We start from the raw sequence: 15332 nt of genomic DNA on the forward strand, positions 1-15332 counted from the left end.
GTAAAAAAAATAATCATACCTCCAAACTTTAATAATTTTTGCAGATGTTTCAGCTATATAATACCATTACTTTCTCAAGAGTAACATTACTACTTTTTTGATTAAAGAAATTGGATGTAAATGCCTTTTTTATTATATTCGTTTTGTTTCAATAATTGTCATGTCACCCCCAGGTGTGCTAATTGTGTTGGTATTTAAAAAAGAAATGTATGGAATACACAATGACATACATGTATATGAATTCATCTTTCAGTTACTTGTTTAAATAAAGATTTCAATAAGAAAGGATATATTAAAAGTAATTAAACATGTTAAAGTATGTAAAAATTAATAAATGTTTAAGATAATTTTAAATTTTAAAAGTGCCCTCATGAGATCCTGTCGCGACACAAAGTGCCCTTTTGATTCCTTGATTACTATGCCCTTTTTATGGTCTAGATTTAACACTAGAAAGTGATGGTTTTTATTTTGACTTTGCAAATATTGAAAATTACAACATCATATACAAAATTTTAAAAAATCAAAATGTAAACAGTAATGACTGATCTCTCAATTTTCATTTAAAAGTTTTGATGTCATTTGAACAGGCAAATTCAGATGCAAATATAAGGATTGAATTGTTTCCATTTTTTGCATAACTGTATAGAACTGATATTGAAGCTACTTTAAGGGTGAAACGATTACATGTATAAACGGCGACGTTTCGATTAAATGCTATAAACGTGTACAAATTGAGTAAACGTTTACACGAAGGTTAGTATCAACGTCTTGCAGACAAGTTGTTTTATTTCATATTTACCAAAGAAAACACTCTGTGTCTGTTACAAACACTTTTTTCTGTTACAATCGATACAGGAAACGTGATATTAAATAGAACTATCTAGAAACCAATATGGTCTAACATATTTAATTCCAATTTCCAAGTAGTGAAAACTAGCGAGGTATTTTATTTTTCCAAGTATATGTTCTAAAATAAATAACCCCTGTTGTTGCTTTTTATTGATTAGAAAATAAAAAGTATCATGCTTATAACGGTATAATTTTGAATATAGAGCTTTGAAAAATTGAACATAAACCGGAACCCTCAATGTTATCGCATTATATTTTTATACCTTACTATCTCGTTTCAGTTTTTGCCACTTCCTACTCTTTCGTCATAAAAACCAACAAATAAACAGTAATGACAACTCATACTTACATTATAGTGAAAGAATGGTTTATCAAAATAGTGTTTCATGAGTAAGTAGCCATAAAAATTCAACATATGAAATTCTCCCGTTTAAACTGTACCATTTTGTTTGCTGCTGTTCGTTTAAACGTTTACAAAATGCAGTAAACGTTTCACCCTTAAGCTACATTGCCTTTTTTGGGAACAATGTTGAGTCTCCATCAAATAGAATTATTAATTTATTTTTGTTTTATCATGATTGTGTTTTAGTTTTCCATTTCCTCAAGCAGTATAAATCTGATGTTGAACCGCTACATTGACTCTACTGACTTTGTGTTGTAGCTCCACTTTGCCTTTCAAGATTCCAAATACCTGTACATGGTGATGGACTATATGCCAGGTGGTGACCTCGTTAACCTAATGAGTAATTACGATGTGCCTGAGAAGTGGGCCAAGTTTTACTGTGCTGAAGTGGTCCTGGCTCTCGATGCAATTCACTCCATGGGCTTTGTTCACAGGTAAGCTAGCCAAACTATAAAGGATTCTGTAAAAGGTAAAACAGTCAGTATAAGCTTTATTTGAGCTACATGACCTATGAATATTGGGGCTTTACATGCATCAGAATTAATGGATTTTAATACCTTTATATGAAACACCAGACTGAAACTCAAAATAAATTCATGTACTTTTTAAAAGTGTTCAAAATTTTTTTTCTTTCCTTGTAACAATCCTGGGTTTGAAAATGAAAATTGATGTTCAGCCTATACTGTGTATATGACTGATGTTACTTGCTTTATGCTTCTATGGATGTAAAGTTCAATATGTTAATTAATAACTTTGTTTATAGGGACGTGAAGCCAGATAATATGCTTCTGGACAGTGGGGGTCATCTAAAGCTGGCAGATTTTGGGACCTGTATGAGGATGGATAAGGTAAGTCAATAATGTCATCAAACAAATTGATTGTTGAGAGCTGACATTAATTTTCCTTGCATACTTATTTTTGATTGATTGTTTACAGAACAGTGGAATGGTAAGGTCTGATACAGCCGTAGGGACTCCTGACTACATATCCCCCGAGGTTCTTCAGTCCCAGGGGCGACCTAATTTTTACGGGAGGGAGTGTGATTGGTGGTCGGTGGGGGTGTTTCTGTTTGAGATGTTGGTGGGTAAGTATCACCTGTGTCTGGTAGCACCTGAACTGACCTAATTACCTGTTGTTACCTGAACTGACCTAATTACCTGTTGTTACCTTCTCACTGAGTATGAAAGGATTGACAAGGCAATATTTACAACGTAATTGATGAAGAATATATTTTAGAAATTTTATTTAAAGTTAAAGATCTTTAAATGGTTTATCCTGAATTAATGCATTTGTAGGAGCATGTGTGTGTAAGAGTGAGTTATATACATGTAAATCAGTCTGTTGCTTTGTTTCCTAGGTGATACCCCATTCTATGCAGATTCCCTGGTAGGAACATATGGAAAAATCATGGATCACAAAAACTCACTCAGTTTCCCCACAGACATTGAGATTTCAAAAGAAGCCAAAAGTCTGATTTGTGCCTTTCTTACTGACAGGTCAGGGACATGGAATCTATTATTATTCATCAACAGACATTGAATGTTTTATCACTAAACATCAGTTTAACTATTCTTATTAAAGATTTTACTTTTAAATAGGAGAATAATCACCTTCTTCAACTGAACATGCTGAAATATCATCAAGAATAAATATTAATTTTTCATTAATTTTATAGAACGGAGAGATTGGGAAGAAATGGAATAGAAGAAATAAAGACACATCAGTTCTTCAGAAACACGGACTGGACATGGGATACATTAAGACAAGGTAGTGACATTACAACTGATACCGTAATAACACATAACAACTTAGCTGTTTTATCCTTTATTTTGACATGAAATACATTAACACTATGTTACCGTAATAACACATTACAAGTTAGCTGTTTTATCCTTTATTTTTTTTTGACATGAAATACTTTAAGAAAAGGTTACTGTAATTTCTCCTGATTGGCATTTAATCACTAGTGGCTGTAATAATGCCTGAACACATGGATGAATTACATATTATATGCATGTTGCTTGATGTCTCTGAGCTGATCTCCTAGCTGTTTTCTAGCTTTGCCGTGTACATTTTGCTCTCTCTTTAGTTCTGTTATCTTTATTGTAGCTGCACCTCCAATTGTCCTGGGGCTCTCTAGTGATGCAGATACATTCTGCTCTCTTTCTAAGCTCTGTTTCCTTTATTGTAGCTGCACCCCCAGTTGTCCCTGAGCTTTCTAGTGATGTAGATACCAGTAACTTTGAAGACATAGAAAAAGATGACACCCCAGATGAATCGTTTGCTGTCCCTAAAGCTTTCGCTGGAAACCATCTCCCATTCATCGGCTTCACCTACAACAAAGAATACCAGTACGTACATGTATATACTTAAACATCAATTAACAGTACGTACATGTATATACTTAAACATCAATGAACAGTACGTACATGTATATACATAAACATCAATGAACAGCATTTTTAAAATTTCAACAAGTATGTATATGTTGAATCATTTAACAGCATTTAAGTTAAGTCACTTTGGAAACTTGTACGTATGTACACATTCTAGCTGATCATGTTTGATTTTCTGCTTTTCAGGCTTCTATCTGAATCTGGTCCCAGTGTAAGTATTAGTTTATTTACATGTTAGTAGTAGTTATTATTAGGGCTGGGATGATATATCGAGATATCGATATATCGTGATAAATGTGAGGATGATACGCATATCGATACATAGGAAAAAATATCTAATTATCGCCCCCCAAAATCTTACTTCTATTTTTCTTTGTTTATTTAACATTTGGGGTTTAATATATAAAATAAATAAGATAAATATAAATATAGATGTGAAATAAATAATAATTAACACCACTTGAGTAAAATATTTTTTGTTTTACAACATATAAACAACTATTTTGAATAAATTATTCTTACTTTCGAAGAAAAATTTGTTTATTTCATTGCAAAAACAGATTTTATAAGCAATTAAACATATCGTGATACATATCGTATCGTGGCTCAAATATTGTGATACGTTTCGATATAGAAAAAGTTGTATCGTCCCAGCCCTAGTTATTATGTGTGTAGAACGTGACTGTTACAATATTGGACATTTACCTTACAGAATCATCAGACTAACTGTTAGTAGTAGTTATTATGTGTATAGAACATGACTGTTACAATACTGGACATTTACTTTACAGAATCATCAGACTAACTGTTAGTAGTAGTTATTATGTGTATAGAACGTGACTGTTACAATATTGGACATTTACTTTACAGAATCATCAGACTAACTGTTAGTAGTAGTTATTATGTGTATAGAACATGACTGTTACAATACTGGACATTTACTTTACAGAATCATCAGACTAACTGTTAGTAGTAGTTATTATGTGTATAGAACGTGACTGTTACAATATTGGACATTTACTTTACAGAATCATCAGACTAACTGTTAGTAGTAGTTATTATGTGTATAGAACATGACTGTTACAATACTGGACATTTACTTTACAGAATCATCAGACTAACTGTTAGTAGTAGTTATTATGTGTATAGAATGTGACTGTTACAATATTGGACATTTACTTTACAGAATCATCAGACTAACTGTTAGTAGTAGTTATTATGTGTATAGAACATTACTGTTACAATATTGGACATTTACCTTACAGAATCATCAGACTAACTGTTAGTAGTAGTAATTATGTGTATAGAACATGACTGTTACAATACTGGACATTTACCTTACAGAATCATCAGACTAACTGTTAGTTGTAGTTATTATGTGTATAGAACATGACTGTTACAATACTGGACATTTACTTTACAGAATCATCAGACTAACTGTTAGTAGTAGTTATTATGTGTATAGAACGTGACTGTTACAATATTGGACATTTACTTTACAGAATCATCAGACTAACTGTTAGTAGTAGTTATTATGTGTATAGAACATGACTGTTACAATACTGGACATTTACTTTACAGAATCATCAGACTAACTGTTAGTAGTAGTTATTATGTGTATAGAATGTGACTGTTACAATATTGGACATTTACTTTACAGAATCATCAGACTAACTGTTAGTAGTAGTTATTATGTGTATAGAACATGACTGTTACAATACTGGACATTTACTTTACAGAATCATCAGACTAACTGTTAGTAGTAGTTATTATGTGTATAGAACATTACTGTTACAATATTGGACATTTACCTTACAGAATCATCAGACTAACTGTTAGTAGTAGTAATTATGTGTATAGAACATTACTGTTACAATACTGGACATTTACTTTACAGAATCATCAGACTAACTGTTAGTAGTAGTTATTATGTGTATAGAACATGACTGTTACAATATTGGACATTTACTTTACAGAATCATCAGACTAACTGTTAGTAGTAGTAATTATGTGTGTAGAACATTACTGTTACAATATTGGACATTTACTTTACAGAATCATCAGACTAACTGTTAGTAGTAGTAATTATGTGTATAGAACATGACTGTTACAATATTGGACATTTACTTTACAGAATCATCAGACTAACTGTTAGTAGTAGTAATTATGTGTATAGAACGTGACTGTTACAATACTGGACATTTACTTTACAGAATCATCAGACTAACTGTTAGTAGTAGTTATTATGTGTATAGAACGTGACTGTTACAATACTGGACATTTACTTTACAGAATCATCAGACTAACTGTTAGTAGTAGTAATTATGTGTATAGAACATTACTGTTACAATATTGGACATTTACTTTACAGAATCATCAGACTAACTGTTAGTAGTAGTAATTATGTGTATAGAACATGACTGTTACAATATTGGACATTTACTTTACAGAATCATCAGACTAACTGTTAGTAGTAGTAATTATATGTATAGAACATGACTGTTACAATATTGGACATTTACTTTACAGAATCATCAGACTAACTGTTAGTAGTAGTTATTATATGTGTAGAACATGACTGTTACAATACTGGACATTTACTTTACAGAATCATCAGACTAACTGTTAGTAGTAGTTATTATGTGTGTAGAACATGACTGTTACAATATTGGACATTTACTTTACAGAATCATCAGACTAACTGTTAGTAGTAGTTATTATGTGTATAGAACATGACTGTTACAATACTGGACATCTACTTTACAGAATCATCAGACTAACTGTTAGTAGTAGTTATTATGTGTATAGAACATTACTGTTACAATATTGGACATTTACCTTACAGAATCATCAGACTAACTGTTAGTAGTAGTAATTATGTGTATAGAACATTACTGTTACAATACTGGACATTTACTTTACAGAATCATCAGACTAACTGTTAGTAGTAGTTATTATGTGTATAGAACATGACTGTTACAATATTGGACATTTACTTTACAGAATCATCAGACTAACTGTTAGTAGTAGTAATTATGTGTGTAGAACATTACTGTTACAATATTGGACATTTACTTTACAGAATCATCAGACTAACTGTTAGTAGTAGTAATTATGTGTATAGAACATGACTGTTACAATATTGGACATTTACTTTACAGAATCATCAGACTAACTGTTAGTAGTAGTAATTATGTGTGTAGAACATGACTGTTACAATACTGGACATTTACTTTACAGAATCATCAGACTAACTGTTAGTAGTAGTTATTATGTGTATAGAACATGACTGTTACAATACTGGACATTTACTTTACAGAATCATCAGACTAACTGTTAGTAGTAGTTATTATGTGTGTAGAACATGACTGTTACAATATTGGACATTTACCTTACAGAATCATCAGACTAACTGTTAGTAGTAGTAATTATGTGTATAGAACATTACTGTTACAATACTGGACATTTACTTTACAGAATCATCAGACTAACTGTTAGTAGTAGTTATTATGTGTATAGAACATGACTGTTACAATATTGGACATTTACTTTACAGAATCATCAGACTAACTGTTAGTAGTAGTTATTATGTGTGTAGAACATGACTGTTACAATACTGGACATTTACCTTACAGAATCATCAGACTAACTGTTAGTAGTAGTTATTATGTGTATAGAACATGACTGTTACAATATTGGACATTTACTTTACAGAATCATCAGACTAACTGTTAGTAGTAGTTATTATGTGTATAGAACGTGACTGTTACAATACTGGACATTTACTTTACAGAATCATCAGACTAACTGTTAGTAGTAGTTATTATGTGTATAGAACGTGACTGTTACAATACTGGACATTTACTTTACAGAATCATCAGACTAACTGTTAGTAGTAGTTATTATGTGTGTAGAACGTGACTGTTACAATACTGGACATTTACTTTACAGAATCATCAGACTAACTGTTAGTAGTAGTTATTATGTGTATAGAACATTACTGTTACAATATTGGACATTTACTTTACAGAATCATCAGACTAACTGTTAGTAGTAGTAATTATGTGTGTAGAACATGACTGTTACAATACTGGACATTTACTTTACAGAATCATCAGACTAACTGTTAGTAGTAGTTATTATGTGTGTAGAACGTGACTGTTACAATACTGGACATTTACTTTACAGAATCATCAGACTAACTGTTAGTAGTAGTTATTATGTGTATAGAACATGACTGTTACAATACTGGACATTTACTTTACAGAATCATCAGACTAACTGTTAGTAGTAGTTATTATGTGTGTAGAACATGACTGTTACAATATTGGACATTTACTTTACAGAATCATCAGACTAACTGTTAGTAGTAGTTATTATGTGTATAGAACATGACTGTTACAATATTGGACATTTACTTTACAGAATCATCAGACTAACTGTTAGTAGTAGTTATTATGTGTGTAGAACATGACTGTTACAATACTGGACATTTACCTTACAGAATCATCAGACTAACTGTTAGTAGTAGTTATTATGTGTGTAGAACGTGACTGTTACAATACTGGACATTTACTTTACAGAATCATCAGACTAACTGTTAGTAGTAGTAATTATGTGTATAGAACGTGACTGTTACAATATTGGACATTTACTTTACAGAATCATCAGACTAACTGTTAGTAGTAGTTATTATGTGTATAGAACATGACTGTTACAATACTGGACATTTACTTTACAGAATCATCAGACTAACTGTTAGTAGTAGTTATTATGTGTGTAGAACATGACTGTTACAATACTGGACATTTACTTTACAGAATCATCAGACTAACTGTTAGTAGTAGTAATTATGTGTATAGAACATGACTGTTACAATACTGGACATTTACTTTACAGAATCATCAGACTAACTGTTAGTAGTAGTAATTATGTGTATAGAACATTACTGTTACAATACTGGACATTTACTTTACAGAATCATCAGACTAACTGTTAGTAGTAGTTATTATGTGTATAGAACATGACTGTTACAATATTGGACATTTACCTTACAGAATCATCAGACTAACTGTTAGTTGTAGTTATTATGTGTATAGAACATGACTGTTACAATATTGGACATTTACCTTACAGAATCATCAGACTAACTGTTAGTTGTAGTTATTATGTGTGTAGAACATGACTGTTACAATACTGGACATTTACTTTACAGAATCATCAGACTAACTGTTAGTTGTAGTTATTATGTGTATAGAACATGACTGTTACAATATTGGACATTTACCTTACAGAATCATCAGACTAACTGTTAGTAGTAGTTATTATGTGTGTAGAACATGACTGTTACAATACTGGACATTTACTTTACAGAATCATCAGACTAACTGTTAGTAGTAGTTATTATGTGTATAGAACATGACTGTTACAATACTGGACATTTACTTTACAGAATCATCAGACTAACTGTTAGTAGTAGTAATTATGTGTATAGAACATTACTGTTACAATACTGGACATTTACTTTACAGAATCATCAGACTAAACCAGTAAGTTAATGCCTTGTATATAGACTAGATCACACCTAGCACCTTTCTTTTGGGTTTCTGGCAAATTATCAACCAGTGTTAATTCTGTGTCTTGTGGATAATCATGGTTGAATCGAGTCATAGTAAAGATGTTTATATACATGTACATGTAAATGAACTAAGCATATGTACATGTATAGTCAACTTAGGTAAAAATGGGACATTATGTACCAAGTCAAGATTGACAATTTGTTGAATAAATTAACTCACAGTAGGAATGAAGAGAATGAGAACAATTAGGAAAACAGTTCCATTTTGGATTAATTTAAGCAAAATAAATGTCATTAAAGTATATCACAACACAGCACACTTAGAGATCATTGAATGGCTATAAAAAAATCCAAGTCATTTTTCACCCTTTGGTTGTACAGAAATCGTGATTCCACAAAATTTTAAATATATAGGGAAAAAAATACATTTACAGTTAGTATGTTTAATTCACCTGGCACTGACTGATGATATGCACATTGTTAATCTGTATTGAGGAGGGTAATACTGATAAATCACATTTCATGTCACACCTCTCTGTGACTCTGTCAGACTCTGTATGAGATGATGTGATGGTAGACTGGAATGATGAAGTATACACCTGTAGATCTTAGATTGAAATGTTCAGATTTAATTGTTAGCTGAATGCATTGAGGATGTAGTGGGTATCAGGAGTACGGAATGCTTGTGTAGAGTTAGACATTTGGGTTACTGAAGTCTGTTTTGGTTGGGTTATTTAAACTTTGATATCTCATATTTTTTGCTAAAATTTTGTTTTTGTTACTCTTTCAGGTTTCATCTATGGATGTAAGTAAAGACATGCTAAATACTGTAGTAAAAATTATCTTTTTTTCTACTAGTAACTTTTAAATATTAATTAGTATTCAAGTGAACTTTGATATTAGGTTACTGATGTTTATGTTATTTATACAGGGAGGAGGGGGAGATGGAGACAAAAGGTTCAAACAAATGGAGGAACAGATCCGCTCACTGAAAGCAGCTAAAGAGGAACTGGAGAATAGATACAGGTAAACAGAAAGTAGAGACAGTGAAACAGAAAGTAGAGACTGGGGAACAGAAAGAAGGGACTGGGGAACAGAAAGTAGAGACAGGGAAACAGAAAGTAGAGAAAGGGAAAAAGAAAGTAGAGACAGGGAAACAGAAAGTAGATATAGATGAAGAGAAAGTAGAGACAGGGAAACAGAAAGTAGAGACAGGGAAACAGAAAGTAGATGCTTTTTCAATAATTTGATTGATTCAATTAAACATCTTTTTAGATTTTACTCTATTTTGAAAATTTGATCTGCCTATAAATCTATAAAATGTATTTTACCATTAGTCCTACCTGAAAACTTAACTGAAAGGCTCACAAAATGGTTTATGTCTACATGTATGTGTTACACAAGAAACAAAATAGTTTATAATATTTTGTTTTAGAATGGCTCAGTCTGATCTAGAAAGACTTAATATGGAGGAACCTCGCCTCAGGAAAGATTGTCAAGAGCTGGAGAAAAATCTAGTCTTCCTTAAACGTGATTTACAAGAGGTAAGATCAAAGATTCAAATATGATCAGGAGGTAAGATCAAAGAGATTTACAGGAGGTAAGATCAAAGAGATTTACAGGAGGTCTCAAGATTTCAAACCACCTCTTGTAATAGTGGTATCTGTTCTCAAAATAAGAAGTTTCAAATGGGTAAGGTAAAGTATTCCCAGAAAGAAAAAAAATTAATGTTAAATAAAATGTTTCACAAGTTAAGCTGAGACTATTTTGTTTTACAGAACCAGAGGAAGTTGAACATGGAGCTGGAACTGAAGAAGAACCTGCAGTCCATGCTGAAAGACAAAGAGAAACAGTTGGAGGCTGAAATAAAATCTCGTAAGGAAGCTTCAAACAGCAGCCAGCAGGTCAACGAAAAAATCTACAGTCTGGAGAAAGTGGTAAGTAACTAGTGTTAAACGGTAAACAGGTCAACGAAAATATCAACGAGAAAGTGGTAAGTAATTAGTATTAAATGGTAAACAGATTTTGAAAAAATATACAGTCTGGAGAAAGTGGTTAGTAACTAGTGTTACATGGTAAACAGGTTATGAAAAAATATACAGTCTGGAGAAATTGGTAAGTCTTTAATGGGACTGCTTCAAACAGCAGTCAACAGGTCAACAAAATCTACAGTCTGGAGAAAGTGGTAAGTAACTAGTGTTTAATGGTAAACAGGTTATGAAAAAATATATGGTCTGGAGAAAATGGTAAGTAACTAGTGTTAAACGGTAAACAGGTTATGAAAAAATATACGGTCTGGAGAAAGTGGTAAGTAACTAGTGTTAAACGGTCAACAGGTCAACGAAAAAATCTACAGTCTGGAGAAAGTGGTAAGTAACTAGTGTTACATGGTAAACAGGTCATCAAAAAAATCTACAGTATGGAGAAAGTGGCAAGTCTTAAATGGGACCGCTTCAATCAGCAGTCAACAGGTCAACAAAAAAATCTATAGTCTAATGAAAGTAGTAAGTCTTCAATGGGACTGTCTCGATCAGTGATCAACAGGACAATGGAAAATATTTGCACTGTAGAGAAATTGATGTCAAGATTTAAGTGAAATAAAATAATGGCTATGTAGAATATGATATAAACTGTTTATTCACACTTTCTTGAAGAAAATTTTTAAAAGGAGATTAAACAATGGGTTTTGTTTTTGTCTTCTAATTGTTTGGAAGAAAGTGATTTGTTGACATTATTTCAGGGTTCATTCTTTTTTCAACAGATATCAGATTTAAATGAGAAAATAAAAACAGAGACAGAGAGTGCCAATAAATACAAGAAATCTTGTTCAGAATTACAACAGGTGAGTGTTTCCTATAGGCACCCTTAAGAATTTTATTGATTAAGAATTACTTAACAATGTACCACATTAAAAATTTTTAAAAAAGGCGAACATGTTTTGCTGAAAATCTGAATGAGAATCACTTTAAGAATTACACTGAATAAGGATAACATTATAACACATAGATAATAATTACTTCAAAAAATAAATTGAATGAAAATATGCATGATTTAAACTAAAAATCAAATTATTATAAAATTTTTTAAAAACTTGAATTTAGAATAACATTATCATTTGTTCACAATAAATGCTATAAGAATTTAAATTGAGTAAGTAAGGTGATATGACCATTGTAAATTAATTTTGACTTTTGTAGAGGTACAATATATCAGAACAGAGTTACACTGAGCTAAATATGAAGTACAATGAAGTGCTAAGTGCTAAACAGTCCTTACAAAAAGAAGTGCTAGAATTACAGTCGACATTAGAACATGAACGGAGCAGTAATCGACAGGTGTCCTCACAGACGTCAGAATTATCAGGTCAGTTGATGAAGTTGTCATAATCTTTCACCTGATATAAATTTTATGTGTTTTATATAGTGTTGTCACGATGATCGATTTATAATCGATGATCGGTCGGAAAGGCTGTCGATTTTAGACAATCGATTGGAGATTTTAACAATCGATTAATCGGTATATTTTAGCACATATCTTTTTAACAGTTTCCTCACTTTTATTTCAAGAACAGGCTTTTGTTATCAAAATATATATCTTCCAAGAGTTGTCCTTTACTATTTTAAATACATGTACTTAAAATCTGTTTAAAATGAATCAAAAGATAATGATATTTGTATTTCTAAAGTGAAGAAACTAAACTATATGTTGTATAAATGAAATAAATTAGTTTTCAGTATTTGGGGGGATTAACTTGTCAATGTTTCATTCAGAATCACAAGGATTTGCAATATTAAATGTCGTACAACAGTTAAAAAAATTAATATTCCATATATATATTTTAGATGATCATGTAAATTAAAGCCTGATCTGTCAATGCTAACTTTCCCCAGCCCAAGTAATTCAAAATCATGCAAAAATCTGTATTACTGAAATTGTTAATCAAACTGCATATATACTGTTTTTAGAATTTCGATCTGTACAATGCACCTTAACTTACATTACTAGTATTTAACAATGAAATTTCTAAATTTTATAAAATCTAATCCTATCTTATGCAAAGGGTTACCGATTAGATTATTGGCCGATGATCAGTTGGTTAGGGTCAACCGATGCTACTGATTAATCGATTGTAATTTTCAACCGATTTGACAACACTAGTTTTATACTGCCTTTAAAACAGAAGAATGAGGCCATTTATATTTATTGGTGGAAACATGAGTTTAACATGAAAAAAGTAGTTGTAAAATCCTGATCTTTATATTTATTTCTATAGATCGAATCTCATCATTAATGTCAGAAAAGAGAAAATCTGAGGATCGGGAAAAGGAGTTGACCTATGAACTTCAGAAGGTCAAGGACTCAGTGATTCGATTAGAAAAGGTAAACTATCAGATGTTCAAATACAGGGGACGAAAAGCATTTAAAAGTTGTTCAGTTGTTCTGAGAAATGACAAAAAAGTGCACATAGAAGATTATTCTAAAATAAAGGTAGAGATTTGATTGTCAAAGAATTTGTGAATTTGAATTTTTGATTTTTTAATCTTTGAATATAAGTTAACAGAATAAAATTTTTAAAGTAGTTTTTAGAGAATTTACAAAGTGATTGTACTTTGATTTTTCTCAGAGTAAGAGCCACGTAGAATTGGAGTTGGAGACGTATAAAAGGAAACTAGAGACGGAAATCGGCAACCACCAGGAGACCATTAAAAGGTTTAACGCCGATAAAAAAGACATCTTATTGTCCAAAGAGGAGGCAAGGACCTCAGCCATCAATGGTAAGACATCAATATGATGGGAGAATTCATGATGATGATTCATATCTCACTATTCTTTATTAATTGTACAATTGCATAGATTTGTAAAAAGCATTGCTCCAAGATCTAAGATGGGACTAATATATGTAGTCAAGATGTATATCTTTGAATGTATTTATATATTAGGAAAACTTAATAGATTCTTCTTCTTGTATGTAGCAGGAATTAGTCAAATTAATAGTAAAGAGTGTTCATGTAGTGTATATAGAATAACAATTGCGCTCTCTAACTTATGAAATAAATGGCTGACATTTGATGGAGATTTTGTTTGTTGCAGACATCCAAGTTAAGCTTGACCAGGAGAAAGCGGCGCGCATTACCGTGGAAAACCAGCTACTACAGGCCGAGAAAGAGAAATCGGAACTGAAAGTGGATCTGCTGCAGATGACGCAACAAGTAACGGCCGTACAGGGGGAGCTGAAAAATGAAAAAGAAAAGGTACTCACTTTAATAGTAGTAGATACAGTGAAGCTCTTTATCTTTAGGCAGCTGCCTAATAATTGATCACTCAAGAAAATACAATTCACTAAGTATAGAGGCAGCTACATGATAATTGTTCATTCTAGAAAAAACAATTCAGTTATATGATGGAGGTAAGTTAGTTCCAATTCTCCTGAAAAGTATTAAATTTTTAGATTATGTTCTTGTTTGACCATGATTTGGTCATGCTTAACTGTTACGTTTCATACAGTATATGTTTGGGGTTTTTTTCTCTTTCAAAATATTTGTCATTTAGTGTTTTTTTAACTTAAGAAAAAAAAATTGAGTGTGTATAACAATTTCTTCCCCTTTCCATGGATATGATATGTAAGGATACGTCCTGAATGATAAAAAAAATAAAATTGTTCTGGGAAGTGTATAGGGTTTAAAAGAAGATTTTACATCAAGTTTTGAATTTGAAATTATAGCCATACAATTTATTTAAGTTTTTAATTAGCTAGAAATTCCTCAAACATTGCTTTTCTGCAAAGCAATGGAGTGATGTGTTTCTGCAAATGGGACTCGATGTTTTAAATAGTTTTTGAGTAATCTTGCGATTTTTTTCATTTTCAAGTCCAAAAACTATTCCCTTCAAGTAGAGCAGGAAATACAGAGGAGAAATTTGATGCAGGGCGACTTTAAGAGCCAAACCCATGACCTGACTCGCTATAAAACCATGGAGAAACAGCTTAACAAGGTACATGTAACTAAAGGCGTCATGTTTGTTTGTTTGAAATATGCAGTGAAAGTTAAATACTTGTATTTAGGATTTTAGATTTGATATTGAGTCTTGTTTAATTTCTGTTGTAGGA

The 15332-nt window shown here is 31.6% G+C and overlaps 1 protein-coding gene across 1 annotated transcript in view; it reads left to right on the top strand.

Moving 5' to 3' along the window:
* The window catches only part of LOC134261751 (rho-associated protein kinase 1-like), a gene marked incomplete at both ends in the record, with an annotated part of 19095 nt that extends 3878 nt beyond the window's left edge, over positions 1-15217 (top strand). Inside the window, 17 exons of the mRNA XM_062744153.1 lie at positions 1511-1686; positions 2016-2100; positions 2189-2336; positions 2610-2748; positions 2928-3019; positions 3444-3603; positions 3835-3859; positions 10017-10031; positions 10158-10252; positions 10662-10770; positions 11005-11163; positions 11988-12068; positions 12424-12589; positions 13500-13606; positions 13851-14001; positions 14318-14478; positions 15095-15217. Coding sequence (XP_062600137.1) covers positions 1511-1686; positions 2016-2100; positions 2189-2336; positions 2610-2748; positions 2928-3019; positions 3444-3603; positions 3835-3859; positions 10017-10031; positions 10158-10252; positions 10662-10770; positions 11005-11163; positions 11988-12068; positions 12424-12589; positions 13500-13606; positions 13851-14001; positions 14318-14478; positions 15095-15217 — 1992 coding nt within the window. The remainder of the gene's footprint in view (positions 1-1510; positions 1687-2015; positions 2101-2188; positions 2337-2609; positions 2749-2927; positions 3020-3443; positions 3604-3834; positions 3860-10016; positions 10032-10157; positions 10253-10661; positions 10771-11004; positions 11164-11987; positions 12069-12423; positions 12590-13499; positions 13607-13850; positions 14002-14317; positions 14479-15094) is intronic.
* Positions 15218-15332: the final 115 nt, after the last annotated feature.

Source organism: Saccostrea cucullata, unplaced genomic scaffold (assembly GCF_032062105.1).
Source record: "Saccostrea cucullata isolate Sc308-1 unplaced genomic scaffold, CSIRO_AGI_Scuc_v1 ctg11321, whole genome shotgun sequence".
NCBI classification, from domain to species: domain Eukaryota; kingdom Metazoa; phylum Mollusca; class Bivalvia; order Ostreida; family Ostreidae; genus Saccostrea; species Saccostrea cuccullata.